Here is a 22,386-nt window from a genome sequence, read left to right as displayed (position 1 = left end):
GGACCAAATTTCTAGATAATGGTATAAGCAAAGGAGGTACCAAAACACAGCAAAGAAAACTGGCTTGACCACTGAACAGGATCCCAGGTTAATCTAGTCTGTCTGTCTATTTGTAATTCTGCAGTGGGAAACTTTAAATGGAGGAAGGAGCTGCTGTTAGACAAGCACTCAGATTTGTATTAAGGAAACATAATATTAGAGTAAATCAAAAGGACATGACTATTTCAAACACAGCAGGCACAAGCCTTAAAAACCTTTGGATGCCTACTGAGATCCCTGGCCCTCAGAAGGGTTGGAATTCAGAACTTTCCCTAACAGCTGGTTTCCCAGTGACTGCTGAATCTGAGTTCAACTGAGCCTTTCTCAGAATATCTTTATGGTTGTTGGTCCTTTAAATCTGGGGAAGACAAGTAGCTGCAGTGAGCATTTTGCATCTAATTAATACAAGCTCAGTTAGGAAACATTCATCTGGTAAATGAATATTCATACCTCTGATTATGTTCTCTCTGGCCTTCTCTTTCTGTAATCTCCAACCTAATAATATTATCCAGTACTTTTATAGAGTTTTCATCTGTAGATCTCAAAGTGTTTTACAAAGGAAGGTAAAGTATCATTATCTCCATTTTACAGATGCGGAAAATAAGACATAGTGTGGTGAAGTTACTGGCCTAGCAGACCAGTGGCAGTCAGGAATAGTACCCACGTCTCCTGAATCCCTGTCCAGTGCTCTGTTCACTGGGCCACACTGCCTCTAAGTGGATCTAATTTTATCAGAATAATTGTACTATACTCAACGGACTCTTGAAGTGTTTTGCAAAATAATTGAAGAGCAAAAAACACACTTTTCCCCTCCTACTCACCTTGATTTCTCCTTTGGCTCCTTTTCCCCTCTCCATGTTCTATATTCTTTACTGCTCAACAGTTACTTTGTGTAAGATAAGGGAATTAGTTGGCAAGATGGAAGCTGCAATCATTCCTAACTTAGCAAAAGCATTAGCTTTTAACATTGAAGAAATGCAAAATACCTGGCAGCAATCACTTATTAATTTCACAGTGAGAGTGGATAGCCTTTGGGAGCAGCTTGAGGGTAGAGAACAGCTGGTGGCTACAGTGCAGGGCTCAAACATTACTGTGCAGAAATGCTTGCAGTCATTAGAAAATAAAGTTATGATCTGCGAGAAAATAATGAAGATAATGAAAGCGGTAATAGACACAACAAGATAAGGATAATTGGACTGCCTGAGGGAAGAGAAAGCCAAGATCCTGTGGAGTTCTTTTTCTGGCTACAAATACTTGAAATCCCGGAAAAGGGGACAGATTCAAAATAGAAAGAGCAGACTCTGGTATTTTGGCAAGGATAGCATGTGTCTGAGATCAATAACACAGACAGAGAGCTGTAGCAATCAAAATTAAAAATATTAAACACTAAAGGGCAAATATATCCTTCTTCCAAGACTTTTCTCCACATCTGCAACATCTCTGTTTTCCCTGTGCCACCTACAAAACAGAAATATGGTCTTTCACATTCAATTCAACTTTCCCTAAAACACAGACTTAAAAGGTTAGACTCTCTCAACCTGATCCTCCTGACAGACCTAAAGAAGAATTGCTAGTATGCTACAGTGATAGACATATTAGAGATGTGTGAATATGTGGCCTCTCAGAGCCAATGAGTTCTTTGGTGGTAATCATGCAGTACAAATCTTTCAAGATCTGAAGGTCTTCAGCCTCTTCTACTGTGCAGCATAAATTACAGGTCCCTCAATGATATCATTTACGTGTGATGTATTCAGTGATTGTTCCTTTCTGGTCAAGAATACTTTGTCATGCCAAAGTAGGAAAAAATCCATAAGTTGACTCATCTGTTGAAGTGGAGACTTCTGCGTTACATAGAGGGTTTTGTCTTTAGTTTGAGTCAGAGATGAGTGACATGAGCTTTTGTAGAGTGATTTAAAGTGGGTGTGTAAAGTTCTTATAAGTCTTGGTAATGTCACAGTATCTACTGAGTGTAAAGCAGTGACACACAATCTTTATCAGCCAAATAGCTACTTTGTTTGTGAACACAGTTTTATAGTTAGAGAAGAATGTAACATATTTAGTCTGGTCTACGTTTTTAGTGGTGGCCTCAGTTTTTGGGTGCTCATATTGAGCCCCTTTGAAGAAGTATAAAGTATTTGGATTTTCATACACATTAAATGAGCTCTAAAGAATGATTGCTTGTAATTTTTTTAAACCTACAGCACTCCAAGAAGTTAAAAATAGATGAAGATATTTGCTTTGTGACTCATGTTGTAAGTTTTTAGAGTATCAAACATTTATTTTGGTGGCAAGAGGTTGCACAATTGTTTACTTAGATTTAACTGATGCATCCTTAATAAAATATCTTAAGTTTAGTGATTATATACATATAAATTATACAACAGTAAGTGAATAATTAATCAAAACTTACAAACTTTGATAAAGATAAACCATTTACTGTGTCTGTGTTTCCTGATACTGTAGGTTATTATTCCCCTTTTCTGTTGCTTTTCTCTCTGTTTGTAAATTTGAAAAATGAAACTTGTAAAAAGTTCTAAAAATCAGATGAAGATTGAGAACTATTGGATAGTTTATGAAAACTTTGTTATATATATTTCTTTTTACTACAGATCTAATGCATTTGAAGTGCTTGCACTCGATGGAGTTAGCACTGGGATACTTCAGTTTTATACAGCGCAGGAGTGTGCTGACTGGCTGAGAGCCTTATCAACTAACATCAGTGATTTGACACTTCAAAATGTACGTTACTTTCTGCATATTTTCCTGCATTTGCTATATTTAAATTATTTTCAATTTCCCAAACATAGTATAATAATTTGTATATAAGGTATAATATGTAAAACAAAAGAGTGAGGGGGAAGAAACAAAATTGTAATAGCATAACACTTTACCTTGAAATCTCCAAGAAAATACAATCTTATTATATAATAGAGAACAACAGAACCTCAGGGTGACTTTATTACTTTCAAAATTTGTGTAGGGCCCAATCGGAAGAGTCTTTTCATTGACTTCATTGAGTTTTGGATAAGGCCTAAATGTATTCTTTTTAAATTCTTGCAGTTAAAGTATGCTTGAAATCTGGTTTCAGAAGTTTGCATCACTTGTTTTGGAAGTATGTGAAGGGAAACTTTATAACTAAATCAGTGTAATTTAGGGCTGGTCTATATGCAGTTTTTCTACTGCTATAATGAGTTTAGAAACTGATGTAGCTAAAGCATTACAATCCTTTAGTGTGGTCACAGTTGTACCAGTAAAAAGGTGCTTGTATCAGAATTAAGATATTGCTATACATTTAAAAGTAAAGTTTGTAATGTCGGGGCTCACAGCTTCAGCCTAATGGGGCACAACTGCCAGGGCTCAGGGTTTTTGCCCTGTGGCGGGGTGGTAGGCCTTGAGGCTTCTGCCCCATGAGAGGCACCTGAAGCCCTGAACCACACGATCCTGCCAGAGGGCAGAAACCCCAATCCCAAAACCCCAGAAACCCCACCAATCTGTTAGGCAGAGAAGGGGGGGCATGGTGGGCTCCGGGAGCTGCCCTTTAACTGTAAAAGAGCTGCATGTGGTTTGTGAGCCATGGTGGCCACCCCTGCTATATCCCACAATATTTCATATCTCCACCAATTTTCTGTTACTGATCACCAGAGTAACACAATAGTACATCTTATGTGCATGTACATTCCCATTCCTCGTTGGGAAGGATATGATCAAATTCCCTTAACAGGCTGGGTCAGACGTGCAGTCTGGGGAACGTCTCAACAAGCCTGTAAATTAAGCATTGCTCTATTTGGAATATACTTTACCATCCGTACATACAGTGGAGTGAGAGTTCAACCAAAAAGGATCTATTTAGATGCCACACTGATGCCAGGGGACAATACTAATATCGGCCATGTCAGCATAGGTCTTTCATCACAATCAGGAACTTCTGCTCATTGCAAAGCAGTGACCTAATTCACAGAAACATTTTCAGCAAAGTCAGGCTGTCAGGGGACCTGGGGTAGTCATGTTATCTTTGAATACAGAGGAAGTCAGCTGTTGACCAGCCACAGGAGGGTACCTGGAAATGTCAGTGTGTCTACCAAGAGCATGTCTGAATTGTTATGATGCTACTGTGCAGACAGTTACTTCTGAGGAGAAAGATGGAGAGGAGGGGCATGAAAGAGGAACTAAAGGGTCATGGTGGAGAAGAACAGATATGGAGGAGGAGAACGCATTGACTCTTTCAGCACTACTAAATACTGCATAATCCAAAATGAGCTTCATGCGAAAAGCCTGATAGTAACTATCATATTTACAAACAGAACACATGCTGCAGTTTTCTTGAAGAAGTCCTCTCCGCATCCCATTCCCCAAGTTCTTTTGCTTTTCCTATTATCCTTTCCACCAGTGCGGCACTCTGTGCTACCTCCCCTTCCCTTTTGCCCACACCCTGAATATTTACGTTTGGAAGAAAAAGGAAGCGGAGGAGAAAGATGCACTTCTCTGGTCTCTTTACAGTACTCTGCTTCCCAACACAACCTGTAGCCTCTAAGGGGAGAGAAGGAACAGGAGCCCACAGGCAGGGGAACTGAGACTATGCTGAGCTAGCAGCATAGAAAGGAGCCTGACCTGCATCTACTTCTCTCTCAATGTGTATAGTCAAAGTGTCTCCTGTAGGCTTAGTTGACAACACTGTTTAACTGGACAGTTTTTGGGAGGGAGTTCTGTAAAATAGCCCAGAATTAATCATAGACTCGTAGGACTGGAAGGGACCTCGTAGGACTGGTCCAGTTCCCTGCATTCTCTCCATAGTATACAGTTAGCCATCTATTAAATCACTTGTGATTTTTGTTAACTCTTCTCACAGCTCTTAATTTCTATTATCCTAAACAGAGCATCAGGAGAAGGGTATTATAGGCAGCACACCTGGCAACACCTATAGTTAAGGTTGCCTGTGTGTTTCTACTATAGAGGCCCATTTCAAAGTACTTACACTTTTCTCAAAAATGTACCTCTTTTACCTAAAATTAGTATGTTCTCTTTTTTAAAATTAAATAAAAAAATTGCTTTGAAAACCATTGTTTCTGTACCTTTTTATTATACAGCACTAAAGCCTCAGTAGAAGATTAAATAAATTTAAAATTTGGCCTCAGAATAGGGACATAATTCCTATATTATGGATGTATCATTCATCTGATCAGTGAACACTGGATTTGAGTTGGATGAATTATACGAGTTTAAAAATTGTCCTTTATGCCTGTATATTGGCTGATAAGTGATAACATTATATAACCCAAAATTCCACTGTAAATTAATATGTATGTGTATATAGACTAAGGTGAAACTCCCATTGAGTAGATAACATCTCATGTTTCCAATATGTGCACAAGTGTGCCAAGCAAAGCACAGTGAAATTTCAGGTGCACTAGACAGAGAATTATGGAATATGATCTGTGAAACTGCATATGATCGGAGACAGGAGCCAAGGAATCTTGCTTTCCTACCCACACTAGGTGGGGTGAATGTGGATTAAGGCAGGTCCTTGAAAAAATCCTGACTACTTCTATAACCCATAAAAATTGCACATGGAATAAGGCAAAGGTTTCTGCCTCATGGATTGCACCTTATGCATTACACAGCATTCTGTGGCTGTCTAGCAAGTAGTAGCACATGAGAGTAGACAACTAGAGGCTTCCCCACCCGTGCCCCCATTACCGCCAAAAAGTTGAAGGATTGCTTTATAAATAAAGGGAACATTTAGTTAGAACAGAAACTCATTTATCTCATTTTATTAAAGTGGACAAATTTAGTCCTACTACTCATTAAAGTGATATTCAGCAGCTATTATTTTATTATATTTTAACTAGTGCCCCCGCTGAATAAAAATGTGTACATCCCTGTACCACATGATGGAATTTTTTTGCTGCTTCATTTTTTTTTATAAACATGAATTTCATATAGAAAAAACTACATTAAAAATAGAGGTTGCAAAGTCAGAAGTCAGGAAGTGACAAAGATAAGGTTGCATGTGCAACCCATGACCTTCCCCCAGTGTGTACTGCATTACAATACAGTAATTATATGATCACTTATTTGTTTTCTCCAGGTTCCCTGTGTCACTTCACTCTCTGGGTGGTGAACAGGTCTAGGGTCCAAAGAATCCTTCCTTATTCATTGTACTAATTGTATGGTGTGTCGTGAATGAGGCTGTTGTCCATAGTACTGATCTGATCTAATGTATTCTACAAATACATTAGAAGCAAGAGGAAGACCAAGGACAGAGTAGGTCTGTTACTCAATGGGGGATGGGGGGAGAGATAATAACAGAAAATGTGGAAATGGCAGAGGTGCTTAATGACTTCTTTGTTTCGGTTTTCACCAAGAAGGTTGGTGGCGATTGGATGTCTAACATAGTGAATGCCAGTGAAAATGAGGTAGGATCAGAGTCTAAAATAGGGAAAGAACAAGTCAAAAATACTTAGACAAGTTAGATGTCACCAGGGCCTGATAAAATACATCCTAGAATACTCAAGCAGCTAACAGAGGAGATATCTGAGCCATTAGCAATTATCTTTGAAAAGTCATGGAAGATGGGAGACATTCCAGAAGACTGGAAAAGGGCAAAAATGGTGCCTATCTATAAAAAGGGAAATAAGGACAACCGTGGGGAATTACAGACCAGTCAGCTTAACTTGTGTACCCAGAAAGATAATGAAGCAAATAATTAAGCAATTAATTTGCAAACACCTAGAAGATAATAAGGTGATAAATAACAGTCAGCATGGATTTGTCAAGAACAATCACGTCAAACCAACCTGATAGCTTTCTTTGACAGTGTATCAAGCCTTGTGGATAGGGGGAAAGTAGCACATGTTGTATATCTTGACTTAAGTAAGTCTTTTGATACTGTCTTACATGACCTTCTCATAAACAAACTAGGGAAATGCAACCTAGATGGAGCTACTATAAGATGAGTGCATAACTGGTTGGAAAATCCTTCCCAGAGAGTAATTATCAGTGGTTCACAGTCATGCTGGAAGGGCATAATGAGTGGGGTCCCGTAGGGATTGGGTCTAGTTCTGTTCAATATCTTCATCAGTGATTTAGAAAATGGCATAGAGAATACACTTATAAAGTTTGCGGACGATACTAAGCTGGGCGGGGGGTTGCAAGTACTTTGGAAGATAGGATTAAAATTCAAAATGACCTGGACAAACTGGAGAAATGGTCTGAAGTAAATAGGATGAAATTCAATAAGGACAAATGCAAAGTACTGCACATAGGAAGGAGCAATCAGTTGCACACATACAAAATGGGAAATGACTGCCTAGGAAGGAGTACTGCGGAAAGGGATCTGGGGGTCATAGTGGATCACAAGCTAAATATGAGTCAACAGTGTAACGCTGTTGCAAAAAAAGCAAACATCATCTGGGATGTATTTGCTGGAGTATTGTGTCCAGTTCTGGGTGCCACATTTCAGGAAAGATGTGGACAAATTGGAGAAAGTCCAGAGAAAAGAAACAAAAATGATTAAAGGTCTAGAAAACATGACCTATGAGGGACCATTGGAAAAAACTGGGTTTGTTTAGTCTGGAGAAGAAAAGACAGAGAGGAGATATAACAGTTTTCAAGTACATAAAAGGTTGTTACAAGAAGGAGGGAGAACAATTGTTCTTCTTAACCTCTGAGGATAGGACAAGAAACAATGGGCTTAAATTGCAGCAAGGGCAGTTTAGATTGGATATTAGGAAAAACTTTCTAATTGTCAGAGTGGAATACACTGGAGTGGAACCACTGGAATACATTGCCTAGGGAGGTTATGGAACCTCCATCATTGGGGATTTTTAAGAGCAGGTTGGACAAACACCTGGGTCAGGAATGGTCTAGATAATACTTAGTCCTGCCTTTGAATGCAGGGGACTGGATTAGATGACCTCTCAAGGTTCCTTCCAGTTCTATGATTCTATGGTACACCTTGCCATGAGCACATCCCAACTGCTATAAAATAAAAATTTTAGTAACAATCTTTCTTCCTTCTCAGTCTGTAGGAGAAATAGGTTGATTAGTTTATCGGAGTCTTATGGTTAGGGCAGTGAACTGAGGTCCAGGAGACTAAGTTCTGTCCCTACAACTACTACAGTCTACATGTGCAAGACTAATCACTTAATCTTTCTGTATTTAAGTTCTGTTTCTGCTGTATAGTAGTAATAATATTTCACTTAAAAGGAGTGAAACTTATCAGAAGCGTCAGGGAGACAGAAAAGTCTAAATCAACAGAACTCCATATTTGGTGCAGTCAGTTAAATATTGTGCAGCAAGAGAGATGAGCAGCTTCACATTGAACAATGAACTAAAGAGAAATATTGAACAACTGCCTTCATCTCTGTCCCATTCCAAATTGTGCACAGAGGCAAAACAATTAAGCACATTCTTAACTTCAAAGTGCTTAAACACTTTATTGAATTGGGGTGCAAGTGAGGAAGGTAATATGTATCTAAAGAATGTATTATAATGCAGCCTCATGAGGGGCAGAGCTAAATTTATATAGGCATTCCTAATTTTGTCAGTTCCTGATTTTTGAGGGCTTCATTTTGCAACCTTGATTTTCTTTTAATGTTGTATTTTTGTATGGAAACATATATAAATGTGTATTAAATATGTCCTTGAAAATGAATTAATATGACAAATGACAACATCAATATAGTCATCACTCTGACTACTCTTTAATCTCCGTTTTTCTGCAGATGAAAATGGCAAATAAATGCTGCTCTCTGTCACACCAGGTAAGATTTTAATTGTATTGTCCATAAATATTTACCATTAATGAAATCTCTTTAAAAATTGCTGGGGGAAAAATCTGCCTCCATGCAGTTGCTGTAGGATGCAAAAAGTTTGGAGCTACATGTAGACAGAACAAACATAATAGTAAAATGTAAGGATACTCCATTACAAATGCACTGTGTTCATTTACTTTGAAAAGTATAGTTTTAGTTTTCCTCCACAATCATAATAGTCTAGCTAATGAATTGCATTCTGTTTTATACAAATAATGAAATCTTACTAATATGGTCTGTCACTGCAGCAGCCTGCTATTCAATCCTTGCTGAGAAATGGGGAGAGGCCACTTTTTTGTTTTTATGAGTTGTTTTATGGGTTTTCAGACTGGTGAAGTGAGAATTAGCCAGGTTATACTTCTAGCATGGAAATGATTTTCATAAACTGAACTGTACTGCAATCAAAGGCTGATTCTAAAATCATTCTAAAACCTGTTAGAGTCAAACATAAGTTTGTTATACAATTAACAACTCATACATTAGTTCATCTCTTACTTTGTTTTGTCATCTTGTTTGTAAAATCTTGTTGGGAGATTCATAGAAACTTTTAGGAGGTTTATTAAATTTCTAACCCAGTAGCAATTTTTGTATCTAGGAAATCACTTCACTTTTCTTATGGGAGAATCAATATTATGCGGAATTAAATAACTCGAGAACTATAAAAGAATTTTAAGTGCATTAGAGAATGAGCCCAAAAGTTACATCAAAAACAAAATGAATGGATGTTCCATTGAAATTTTAGTTTCTCACATAGTTCTTTCTCGTGAAACAGCCTAATGTGGATAAAATATATAATTAAGATTAGCAAAAAAAAAAAAAAATCATTGAAACTAGGTGTCAGTTGCTAGATTGTCTCTCAATTACTGAAATTTACGCAAATATTTGCAGGGAAGAATATGCATCTTAAGACTCTTTTTTTGAAGTACTGCTATTTATTTAAATTGATATCCAATAAGGGTTGATGAAAGATATTCTGAATAATTGTTTTGCCTACCTGTTTGCCTATTGTTTTGTCGTAGTGTATAAATAACAAATACTACTAATAATGTAATTTGTGCTCCCATTGGTACCTAATGCACTTGGGGGAGCACTTTTATGGATCTATATGGATGCTAAAATCAAGCATAGGCTGAATAGCATCTGTTTTATAACTTACTATGTGAAAGGCTGAATAAAAATTTCTGTTTGAAATCAACAGGAGTTTCACTGAAGGAAGGTTTGCAGGATTCGGTGCAAATGCTAGAGCAAGATATTAAAGAGAGAAGGACAATGGGGCAGAGTTAACTATGAGCTTTTCCCCTTAATTCCTGACTTTTGCAAGTGGTTGATTTCTTAATGTTAATGTTGCACCAATATGAATTGAGTACACATAACTTTGTTTTTCAAAAGAAATACTTGTCTCTGCAACATATGATAGAGCAATGCTGTTTCCATTCAAGATGCAAACATATTATAAGAAACGAATATTAATTTCAGGAACAGCAGAAGCTAAGGTATGCCTATAAATGACTCTGCTGGGGAAGGTACTGTGCAAAAAGGGGAAAGAAAACAAAGATTATATAGAACTTGGCAAGATGAAGTGAATAAAAGGAACAACAATATGACTTTGAAATGCCCTGTGAAATTGTGCCCTAAAGAAATGTTCAACCAAATATGAAACTCTTGTGTACATTTCACCAGGGAATGTGGTTATTTGGACTTTGGAAAGAAAACTTTGCAGTAATAAATGAAAATGGTGGGCAGAAGTGGATTTGAGATGCTTAAGTTTAATGGAGCCTATCAGTGCAAAACTACGTAGGTTTGTGAATCTCTACTGTTTCTTAGTACGTCTGACTGTAAAGGGGAATGAAACTTACAGGGTAGGTGGTGAAAAAAAATATTTGAGAAACTGAAGGAGATTTGAAAAGCTACTTTGATGTGAATTTGTGGAAGGATATTTGTGTATTTTAAGGCTTGGAAATTCTTACAAAAATAAGATAGAAGCTTTCTGTGGAGTTTGTTTGTTTGTTTGTTTTTGAGCATGTATAGTTAGATAGGGTATATGGCTTTCATTTCTATTTCATTCTGGAACCACAGTTTTCCCCATGAACTTTAAACCCCCAAATTCATTTATCTTATGATTGTCTTCTGAAGACTCTACCTATGCTTGTCCCGTTAGTGTAGGTACTCCACCTTCCCGACAGGTGGTAGCTGTGTCGATGGGAGAAGCCCTCTTGTCAGCATAGAGCTATCTACACCGGGGGGTTAGGTCGGTATGTACTTCATCAAACCTTCATTGTGACCTTCACTTTGCATTGGAACCTGAAATAAGACATTGCATCTGTGCTGAAAACCAACCTAATCATAATGACATCAGTTTATTCTAGACACTGTGTGCTCATGCTAGGGTGGGAAATGCCTTGGAGAGGACTGTGGTGTTGGGGACTATTCTTTTAGTGTCTGGACTTCCAGAAACGAAGTCTAAGGGGGCATTGTAGAAGCTCATGTTGTTGTTAGCACAGTCAGTTGAAACGGGTACCAGAATAAAGCAGATCACAGATCTTTTTTCTAGCACCTGAAGCACTGAAGGATCATTGAACACCACACAGGACCAGGAGTAAAAAGGAACTAAGAAAATACTAGACTGGGAGAATGGAGCAGTTAAAAGCTCCAGCCGATGAAATGCTCTTAAAACATGGAAGATAACTGGAGAAGCTTTAAAAAGCACTTTATTCTATATCTGCAACAATGGGTGCCAGCAAGAAAGATGACAGTGAGAATGTAGCCTTATTTCTGACAATAGCTAGTTCTGAAGCACTTGGTATGTTTAATAGCTTTCAGTTAACTTAGGCAGGGGCTCACTATGAAATTGCACTATAAAAATGTGATGAGTACTGCACTTCACATCACAATGAAACATGAGAGAGATTTTTAAACAGGGAGTACAAAAAGAAGGTAAACCATAGAGGAGTTTGTTACTGATCTAAGGCTGAAGAGCCAATCTTGCAATTTGGGGGGCTAACTGAGTCTCTGACAAGAGGCTAGATCGTGGCTGGGATCTGGAATAAAATACTCAGAAACAGACTACTGGAAGAAGAAACCTTTGACAGAGCAATTAAAATTTGCCAAGCAAAGAAAGTTGCAGTCCTTATGGAGGATGGACACTGCTCTGACGCTATAGACATGATAGAGAATCCCAAATGCTACATGAGAAGAATCATGAGGCAGAAAATCATGTGGGCCTCAAACTTGGAATTCAGGAAAAACAGCACATAGATTTACACACACTGTGGCAATCAAGTAGGAGCGGTGATTGAACATTTGCCAACTCCATTGTCTTATAAAAATAATTGGAGTTACTTGGGACCAATGGATCACTAATAATGAGATCCTTGAAAGAACCAGCCTACAGTCTATGCAGACTACACTGGACATTCACAGGCTTCGCTGGCTGGGACACATGGAGCACATGCCTCAAGATCCTCTGCCATACTCTATGCTCAACTTAAGAACTGCCTGTGACACAGAGGAAGGCCAAAGCTCTGATACAGTGTCAAGGTCAAGCAAGGTCTCAAGAAATTTAGCATTCCCACTGAAAACTGGGGAAATCCTGCCCACAATAGCTGAGTTTGGAGAAGCCAGGATAAAGCTGGTACATTCACCAGAGGGAAGAGATCCTGTTATTGGTTAAAAGTGCGTCAAGTGCTTTGTCTCATCAAGAGGATACTCTTTTAGAGGGACGGGGACTACAACAATTTAGAAAGAATTTGAGGGCATCTTCCAAGGGATAGGGAAATTCTCAAGAGAGCACAAAAGAAAACTAAAAGAACCCAACTGCCCAACAATCCATGTCCCTAAGAGAGTTCCCTTTGCCCAAAAGAGAAGGCTAAAAGAGCTCAATAGGCTCATTGCTCTGGGAATCATGGAGCAAGAGAAGAATTGACAGAGTGGGTACATTTGTTGGTCATTGTCGGGAGAAAAAAGATGGAGCCCTTCACTTATATAGAGATCCAGAAGAATTAAAAAAAAAAATTAAGGGAACATTTTTGTACTACATGCAAGGGGAGAAATTTTGGGGGTATGACTGATGTTAATTATTTTTCTAGATTTAATGCATCAACATGTTTCTGGCAACTGCTCTTAGAAAAACAAAACATTGGGATATACTGTTTCAGTAAACTAAGGACATAAGAATGGTCACACTGTGTCAGACCACTGGTCCATTTAGCCCAGCATTCTGTCTTCCAGCAATGGCGAGTGCCCAATGCTTCAGAGGGAAAGAAAAGAACAGGGCAATGTGTCGAGTGATTGTCCAGTCCAAACTTCTGGCAGCAAGAGGTTTAGGGACACCCAGAACATGGAGTTGTGTCCCAGAACATCTTGGCTTATAATATTTGATGGGCCTATCCTCCATGAATTTATAGAATTCTGTTTTGACCCAGTTATACTTTTGGCCTTCACTGGCAATGAGTTCCACAGGTTGACTGTGTGTTGTGTGAAGAAGTACTTCCTTTTGTTTGTTTTAAACCTCCTGCTTATTAATTTCATTGGGTGACCGCTGGTGCTTGTGAAGGGAAAAGGACTTTCCCATTCACTTTCACCACACCATTCATGATTTTATAGATCTCTTTCATATCCCCCTGTGATGAGGTGCCCATCCCACATAAGGCCCCGAAGGGTTAAAGTAGCTAGGCAGGCCAATTAACTACCCAGGATGCACCTGAGACAGGGAGCAGGCCACTAATTGGAAATGGGATCAGCTGGGCAGGAACAAGAAGGGCCTGCATAAAGCGCAGGAGCTGTGAGCAGCAACAGGTTGCAAGGAAGTAGTCTATAGGGAGGAGGGGGCTTGGGCTGGCAAACCCAGAAAGGGAGTGGGGGGAAGCCAGATAAGTAGGAAGAAGCCCAGAGAAACTGCAGAAGCTCAGGGGTAGAACTGTACAGAACTTGGCTTCTTGTTATAGGGTCCCTAGGCTGGAAAACAATGTAGAGGCCGGGCCTGGGTTCTCCCATCAGCCACTGGGAAGTGGTGCAGGGCATTAGAGACACCCAACAAACAGCTGGTCTCAAAGGACATGCCTGCCAAAACAGATAAGGAAGGAGTACAAAACTTTCCTTGGAATGGTGAATTATGTAAGGAAAGCCAAATCTAACTGCCTAAATCAGCAACTTGAGAAAACCACTGTGCAATGATGCCCAATGGACATGGGATGCAAATCTTAATACAGAGTTTGAGAAACAGAAGGATTTAATTAAAGGGGCCTCAGTCCTGACAGTTAGCATAGACCTAAGCTGTCTGTGTCTCCAGGGAAGGTATTGGTGCAGTCCTCGTACAATAGTTTAGTTAATACTGGAGACCTAGTGGCTTATGCATGCTAACAAAAAATGAGTGTCAATTTGCTCAAAAAGAGAAGGAGGCTTTCACCTTTGTCCACATGTAAAAAGTTTCATGTCTTTATTTATGACAGACCTGTGTAAACTGAAATTGACCATGAACCACTTATTCCCATTGTCAAAGGGGCCCGGCAAATCTGCCTGCCCCCATCCCCTGATGGGGATTTTTTTTTAGCTACAAGTGTATGATTTGCAATTTGATTAGAAACCTGGGAGGGATTTGGTGGCTGCAGACACACACTCTAGAGCATTTGACAAAAGTACAATAGAGCAAATTCCCGAGCTAGGTTTTGTATGTATTCTGTTTCAGATGAAAAATGGACTGTGCTCGCCAGAGTCATTTGCTCAGGATAAGACCCTGCAGAAAGTAATTAAGGCTACTAGCACAAGTTAGGGAGGTTCCTGGCCCCTATTATCGATGTAAGGGAGAACTCTCAATACTAGATGGGATTTTGTTTAAAAGGATATATGAAAGTCATTTAGGGATTGAGAAATCTAAAAGAATTTTATATGGCCTCAAATGAACAGCAACACTGAGGATGCTATTAAAACTTATCTTACATGCCAAAAATAGAGGCCAAGTAAAAAAAAAAAAAAACTATGTTGGTGGCACAGGAAAAAATTGCCTGGTGGAATAAAAAAGTGGGCATAATTTCTTTGTTTGCTGGAAAAAAAAAACATGTACTTATGCTAGACTGTGAGTCTCACTTCCCTGTGATTCTCACTTGCAAGATAATAGTGCATGTCAAGTCTGTTTTTGCTGGACGTGGTATACCTCACTTAGTAATGTCTGACAATGGGCCACAGTTTAGTGGACTTGAGTTTAAGCACTTCACAGTAAAGTACAAGTTGAGACATGTAGCCATTAGTCCCTATTATCCCAAATCCAATGAAGTTGTGGAAAACAGTGTCAGAATAATAAAGCATCTTCTGAAAAAATACTACAGAGTCAGACTCTGATCTGTATTTAGCACTGGTAAATTACAGAAAGGCATACCAGTGATGCCTGGGTTGTTACCTGCTGACATTTTGTTCAATTCGTAAAACAAGAATGCCTGCACTATTACAAACTGATTTCAGGGTCACTGGGGACTTGCAGATGTACAGAGAGCTAAGACAAAACAAAAAAATCAATATGATTTGGAGTCAGGGGAGCTGCCAGCACTTCATGTAAATGACACTATGCATATCTATGATGGGAAATAATGGTCTCAAACAGCAGCAGTGTCACAAGAGATTGCCCCATAGTCGTATCAGGTTGTCACCCTAATGGACCATACAAAGAAGAAATAGGTGATACCTCCAAATCCCAGTCTGCTGTTTTACCCAGGAGGTCCTCAGACAGGCAACAACCATAGCAGGTTGAGACAATGGAGGCTCGAGACATAAAATGACTGGAACAAATGGACTCACCTCCTTCTGACAGCAGCAGTGCTGATGTTTGAGAGGAGCGCTGCAGATCCAAATGACAGCAAAAGGCACCTCAAAGACAATTTAATATTTTTAGTAAGTTTAGTTACAGATTACATATAAGCATTTGTAATTGTGTGTTATATTAAAGTTGGTTTTTAAAATGATATTGCTAAATTTTGGTGAGACGGGATGTGCCTTTAAAGGCTGAGCTTCCCAGACAGAGAGTCTGAGTGGGGCACTGCAGAAGCTCATGTTGTTGTTATGCTGCACGGCCAGCTGGAATCCATCACAGAATATAGCAGATCTCTTTGAAGTACATAGAGCACTGAGTGATCACTGAACACCACAGTGGCTTACAATAAGAGTGCCATCAAGGACCATTGACCATTTTTCACACATCTGTCACTCTCTAGTGCTTTCAAGAGTGAAGTGTCTATTGTTAAGAAATTCATTTGCTAAGTCTGTGTTTCTTGCTTTCCTGCCACGTTGTTCCTGAAAAGTTTAAGAAGGAACCAGGGCTCCCGCAGCTCAGTGTTCTCTGGGAAAATGTGCTTACGCAACTAGGACCTCACAAGGGCTAAGCACTAGTTCCAGGAGTTAAGGCAGCCAAACTATGAGGTCCCACTGGCCAAGAAGGGTATCAGACATGGGGTCTGATTCTGGAGTGTGCTTCAGAGACCCAGAGCTAGGAACAGTAACCTGGCCCCAGGAATTTTTCACATGGTATGCCCCAGAGCTCCCTGCTTCCCCTCTCCCAGCTGGCTCCCCCGTACAGGCACTTATTGCAGCTCCCCATACTTGTAGCAGGTCTTGAGGCTGTTTCTGAGTGAACCCTATGGTTAGAGCAGAGGGGGCATGGGCTGCTGGAAGCAGGGAGAAGCCTGTCAGGCCCCCAGGAGAGGAGCTCTGGTGCTGGAGCTGTCCCCAAGGCAGCAGCAAGAAGGAGCAGTGCTGGCCACCTCACTGCCTACTCAAGTTTGGCCCTATGGACTCTCCATCACAATGAGGCCAAAAATGATTGAGTGGTATTGCAAACTGGTTCTTGGGGGTCACAGCACTGCTTAGGTTTGATCCCAAAGTCCTCCCCACCCCGTCATGACAGATGGGCTGCAGAGCAAAGCCTGAGTGGGCAGTGGGTTGGCCAGTGCTCTTTCTCTTTGCCACTGCCATTGGGAGGGTCTGGAAGTGATGACTTGGTGCCCTTGCCAATGCTATATCCCATGTGTAAGGTGCATATGACCGTGGGCACCACTGCCAGTCACTACCCAGGCCTAGGGGGCTTAGAATTATGTGGGATCCAGTGGTTGGGTCCTTTCACAACTGTTGTATTAATCTCAAGGGCCAAAAGAGTTAAAGGTGTTTATAAACTTTTTCATTGTCCAATGTTAAAACAGTGATATTTCGGTCCATTTTTTTTTCTACAGAGGCTGTGGTTTACTTGCTTCTTGGCAAACACCCAAAAGTGTTCAGTCTAATTTTGAACGTTTATTGATCAAATACAAGAAAGCACAAGAAATTAAAATAAGCATGTATACTGAAACTGAAATACCAGGGAGGGAGAGGAGTTATTTAAGTTATATGCCTATGTTGACACAAGAACAAATGGATATAAATTGGCCATCAACAAGTTTAGGCTTGAAATTAGACAAAGGTTTCTGACCATCAGAGGAGTAGAGTTCTAGAGTAATCGCCTATCAGGAGCAGTCGCCCACAGGGAGCAGTCGCGCATGAAGGGGAAAAAAGCCTAACTGGCTTCAAGACGGAGGTTGAAAAGTTTATGGAGGGGATGATATGACAAGACTGCCTACAATGGCATGTAGTCAATCTGAGACTGCTAGCAGCAGAGATCCACAATGGCTGGTGATGGGACACCAGATGTGGAGGGCTCTGAGCTACTCCAGAATATTCTCTCCCAAGTGTCTGTCTGTCGGGTCTTGCCCACATGCTCAGAGTTTAACTGACTGCTGTATTTGGTGTCAGGAAGGAAATTCTCCCCAGGTTAGATTGGCAGAGACCCTGGGTTTTTGCCTTCCTCTGGAGCATGGGGCACAGGTTACTTGCTGGTTTAAATTCGATTAAATGGTGGATTCTCTGTAATATGATTTGAGGACTTCAGTGACTCAGCCAAAGGTTATGGATCTATTACAGGAGAGGGTGGGTGAGGTTCTGTGACCTGCAATGTGCAGGAGGTCAGACAAGTTTCAGAGGTCAGACAAGATGATCATGATGGTCACTTCTGGCTTTAACGTCTATGAAATTGAGTGATTACACAAAATAAACTAAATCAAAACCTGTTAAAGTTTTTCTCCTTTTGGAAGCAAAATATCAGTCTCTTATTTTCATTAACAAATGTTCTTTGATTAAAAGGAAAGGGTTAATTTTATTCTGTCCTGATGTGTGAAGGGTATTCACAAGTCCTGTTTTTAACAGACAAAACAGATGAAAAGTGGAGGAGAGATGAGATAGGATAGAAAAGGAGGTGTGAGGGACTATGGCTTTTTTTGATATTTTTGGAACGCTGAATGGCTGGTCCATTACAAATGGATGCTTTAGCTGGCATGTTGACCGTGACACCTGTTGCTTGGCTATTGTTCACTTTCAAGTCAGGGAAATCATTTGGTTGGATCTTTTCTCCTGAGATAGGGCAGGTATCCCACTCATCTTACTGTGCTGATGTAGTTCAGTTGATTTCAAAATTCGATGAAAAGCCAAGACAGTGAGCGATAAGACAAGAGGAAAGAAGAGGAGCAGAAGGTAACACAAAAGAAAGGGAAACAGAATGGGATCTTACATGCATCTGTGGTGCTGGCAATTAGGTATCCTTACTGATGGGCTGGGGACTGGATGTCATGATGATATGATGACTTTCACAACTCTCAGGTGAAAAACAGTTTCTTAAACAAAGCAAGGCCTAATGACCTTCCTCCCAGGAAGAAAATCTTTTACTCCTGTCTGCTTCCTCTGTTTTGGGATTTAGGAAGATGAATGAATTGAGATGAGCTGACATGAGTTGGAAAGATGAGATTTTTTTCAAAGGCTCTTTTTTTTAAGATCCCCAATAAGTGGAAAAGTGGGTGATGTAATTTTGTGCCCTCATTATTTTGTTCACCAGTTAGGCCGGACACCAATGTTGGTCCATTAATTTCTGCACTCTGTATCTTCTGGACCCCATATCTTCTTGTTTATGAAGTCCAATCTGAACATAGTCCTTGAATCATATCAATAGGCCTTTTTTTTGTCTGGACTAATCTAGTCTTCCTGTTTTGTTTTCTTGCACTTGTTCATAATATTTATTATTGAACACAACTTGACCTATTTTCCATAGTTAATTCCCAAGCAGGAAAAAAAAATCATAAGTTATTGTGACATCTTATGAACTTAAACATACTTTATACATTTAAGCTTACAATTAGGCTAAAGTTTTAGGCCCAGTAATCACAAGACAACAGACCAGTGCCTGTCCAGGTTGTAACATATACTGTACATAATTTTGTTAGACATGCAGGATATTTACAATGACCATTGTCCAAACATTATCACCTTCTGATTCTGCTTGATATAATTTATCATACTGTTCCACAAACTGGAAAGCGCTTGAGTGTATTATCAGGAGGCAGTAAGATTTGTTACTCAATTTCCAAAAAGACACACATCATTGAATCACTGCATATTTTTTATGAAACATTAAATTAGATACTTTTCTGTACACAGAATCATCTGTAGGGGTTTTTACAGGCTAATAGGAGTTACCGTCCTGCCATCTCATTGAAACTGTAAAAGTATGTGATTTCTTTTCCACATTAATAGAGCAGTATTGATCAAAGGTTAATCCAGTATTTATCATGTTTAGTTTGTGCTGTAAAGCACATTTACAGGGTATTCCCAATAGCTCTATTTGCAATTTGATTTTATTTTCCAGTTTTGGAGATAAGGTAATGTAATCTAAATGGAACTCACTTGTAACCTGTCAGGGCATGACTCACCCCACTGCAGTGATGTTCACAGATCAGGTGTCATGATGCCTTTGCCTTTCTCTCATTTTTCATGAGCCCAGTTGTCCCACCATCCAATGGCTTGTCTAGATAGCAATCTGTACGGATACAGAGATTTAGAACCTGGAGTTGTGGGAATCAGGGTGACTGATGACAGTACCACAGTTGGTATATATTTCAGCTGCCTCAAAAATAGTGGATTCTTATCTGCGGCCATTCCACACATGAAATTCCCATTAACTTATATCAGAATTTCTCATACTAATTGGTTCCATTGGTTAAAATAATATCCTGTCTGCAATGTTAATATGGGTTAGTGTACATTTAAATTACACTATGCTAAACTAAGGAAGTGCTTTCTGAGCCTTCGCTTCTCTTCATCCTGGGGATCCCTGTTTAGAATGATGTATTGTCCTTTTAGGACCTGATCCAAGGTCTATTGGTGTCAATAGTATGACTCTCATTGAAGTCAGTGGGCTCTTTGCATCAGGCCTTTATCATCTCTCATTTGGCAAAAGAATCACAGAGAGAGTCCCTTTCTTCTGATACTGAACGAGGAACTTTAATAGTATTAGCATTAAGGCTTCTCTCTGTAGCTCTTTCACTATAGAGCGACTGCTCAGAAGCTTCCCAAGCCCCTTCCTGCTAGGCTTCCTGCTACAGATTTAAAGAAATAGCGTGCACATCCTCATAGCATTAATCTCTTTTTTCTCATTTTCTTACAATAAACACAAATGATTTCTGAATATATAAAATGTTGCTAAAATTAGCTTCTTCTAGTTGTTAAATTAGAAAGATTAAGGTTTACTTCAAAATACAGTTCTAGGACTTATGCACTCAGAACATGAAATATTGATATAGAACATGTCTGACACTCAGTTGGGTGTAGAACAGCCATTCAGGGTATTTCTACACTGCAAAAACAAGTCTGCAGCCTGGGTCAATTGATTTGGGCTTGCACTACAGGCTAAAAATAGTGCAGATGTTTGGGCTTGGACTGGAGCCTGGGCTCTGAGACCACTGGATTTGAGAGCCCAGGCTCCAGCCCAAGCTCAAATGTCTACACTGCTATTTTTAGCCTCATAGCATAAGTCCTTCAAGCCGAGTCAGTTGAACCAGGCTCTGAGACTCACTGCCACAAGTCTTTTCTGCAGTGTAGACATAACCTAAGTAGCTGTTCTACACCCACCTGGGCTTCAGCTATGTTCTATATCAATATTTCCCATTCTTAATGCATAAATTCTTGGGGGTTAGACTTAAAATCGGTCTTGATAATTGCCCCTACTTTGTTTATATGAAGGACAGTTTCACAATTCTTTGTGAAATTCTCTTGATCATCTTCACTGATTTTCTGGGAACTCAAGTCTCAGTGAAAATAAAAATGAATTGTAATGACAAATTAGTAACACTTCAAAGCACTAGACAAATATTAGCTCTACTCACTTAGGTATGTTTAATCCTCACAGTACCCCTGTGCAGTAGATAACTATTATTACCCTCATTTTACAGATGAAGAACTGCAAAGCAAAAAGGTTAAGTGACTTGCAAAAATCCACACAACAAATTGGTACATATTTCATAGAATCATAGAATCATAGAATATCAGGGTTGGAAGGGACCTCAGGAGGTCATCTAGTCCAACCCCCTGCTCAAAGCAGGACCAATCCCCAATTAAATCATCCCAGCCAGGGCTTTGTCAAGCCTGACCTTAAAAACTTCTAAGGAAGGAGATTCTACCACCTCCCTAGGTAACGCATTCCAGTCTTTCACCACACTCCTAGTGAAAAAGTTTTTCCTAATATCCAACCTAAACCTCCCCCACTGCAACTTGAGACCATTACTCCTTGTCCTGTCTTCTTCTACCACTGAGAATAGTCTAGAACCATCCTCTCTGGAACCACCTCTCAGGTAGTTGAAAGCAGCTATCAAATCCCCCCCTCATTCTTCTCTTCTGCAGACTAAACAATCCCAGCTCCCTCAGCCTCTCCTCATAAGTCATGTGTTCCAGACCCCTATCATTTTTGTTGCCCTTCGCTGGCCTCTCTCCAATTTATCCACATCCTTCTTGTAGGGTGGGGTCCAAAACTGGACACAGTACTCCAGATGAGGCCTCACCAATGTCGAATAGAGGGGGACGATCACGTCCCTCGATATGCTCGCTATGCCCCTACTTATACATCCCAAAATGCCGTTGGCCTTCTTGGCAACAAGGGCACACTGCTGACTCATATCCAGCTTCTCGTCCACTGTCACCCCTAGGTCCTTTTCCGCAGAACTGCTGCCTAGCCATTTGGTCCCTAGTCTGTAGCTGTGCATTGGGTTCTTCCGTCCTAAATGCAGGACCTTGCACTTATCCTTATTGAACCTCATCAGATTTTGTGGCGGTTCAATGATGAGACAGAACACAGCTTTATGCAAGCAAGCAGGCTGGTCAGCTGAGATGGGCTGTTCTGCCCCCCCGCCTTCCACCTTCTCCTTTTATTATATTTCTCCCCCCTAAGCATTACACACTGCTACCGCAAAAAGATAAACAAAGGAATGTATGACGTTGATTAATATACTTATTTACCATCCTTTATCTACTACAATCCTGGTTCTCAGGCCTTGAGCCCAGGCTAAGAAAGCTTCCCACAGTTGCTGTCCCAACAATCAAGTTCTCATGGTTCATATCTAGCCCTTGTCCTTGGATAGAGCAATGTGTGCATTGCTTCTACAAAACAGTCAGGGTGTGCCCTGCCTGCTTCCAGGTGGAATAG

General features: G+C 40.0%; 1 protein-coding gene across 5 annotated transcripts in view; it reads left to right on the top strand.

Moving 5' to 3' along the window:
- SNTG2 (syntrophin gamma 2) overlaps nt 1–22,386 on the top strand; it is a 487,892-nt gene that overhangs the window by 373,059 nt on the left and 92,447 nt on the right. For all 5 annotated transcript variants that reach the window (XM_075126433.1, XM_048845382.2, XM_075126432.1 and 2 more), the window contains exons 10-11: nt 2,649–2,778; nt 8,763–8,801. In XM_075126433.1, coding sequence (XP_074982534.1) covers nt 2,649–2,778; nt 8,763–8,801 — 169 coding nt within the window. The remainder of the gene's footprint in view (nt 1–2,648; nt 2,779–8,762; nt 8,802–22,386) is intronic.

Source organism: Caretta caretta, chromosome 3, assembly GCF_965140235.1.
Source record: "Caretta caretta isolate rCarCar2 chromosome 3, rCarCar1.hap1, whole genome shotgun sequence".
NCBI classification, from domain to species: Eukaryota; Metazoa; Chordata; order Testudines; family Cheloniidae; genus Caretta; species Caretta caretta.
Note: the sequence above shows the minus strand (reverse complement) of the source record. Positions and strands in the feature narration are given on the sequence as shown.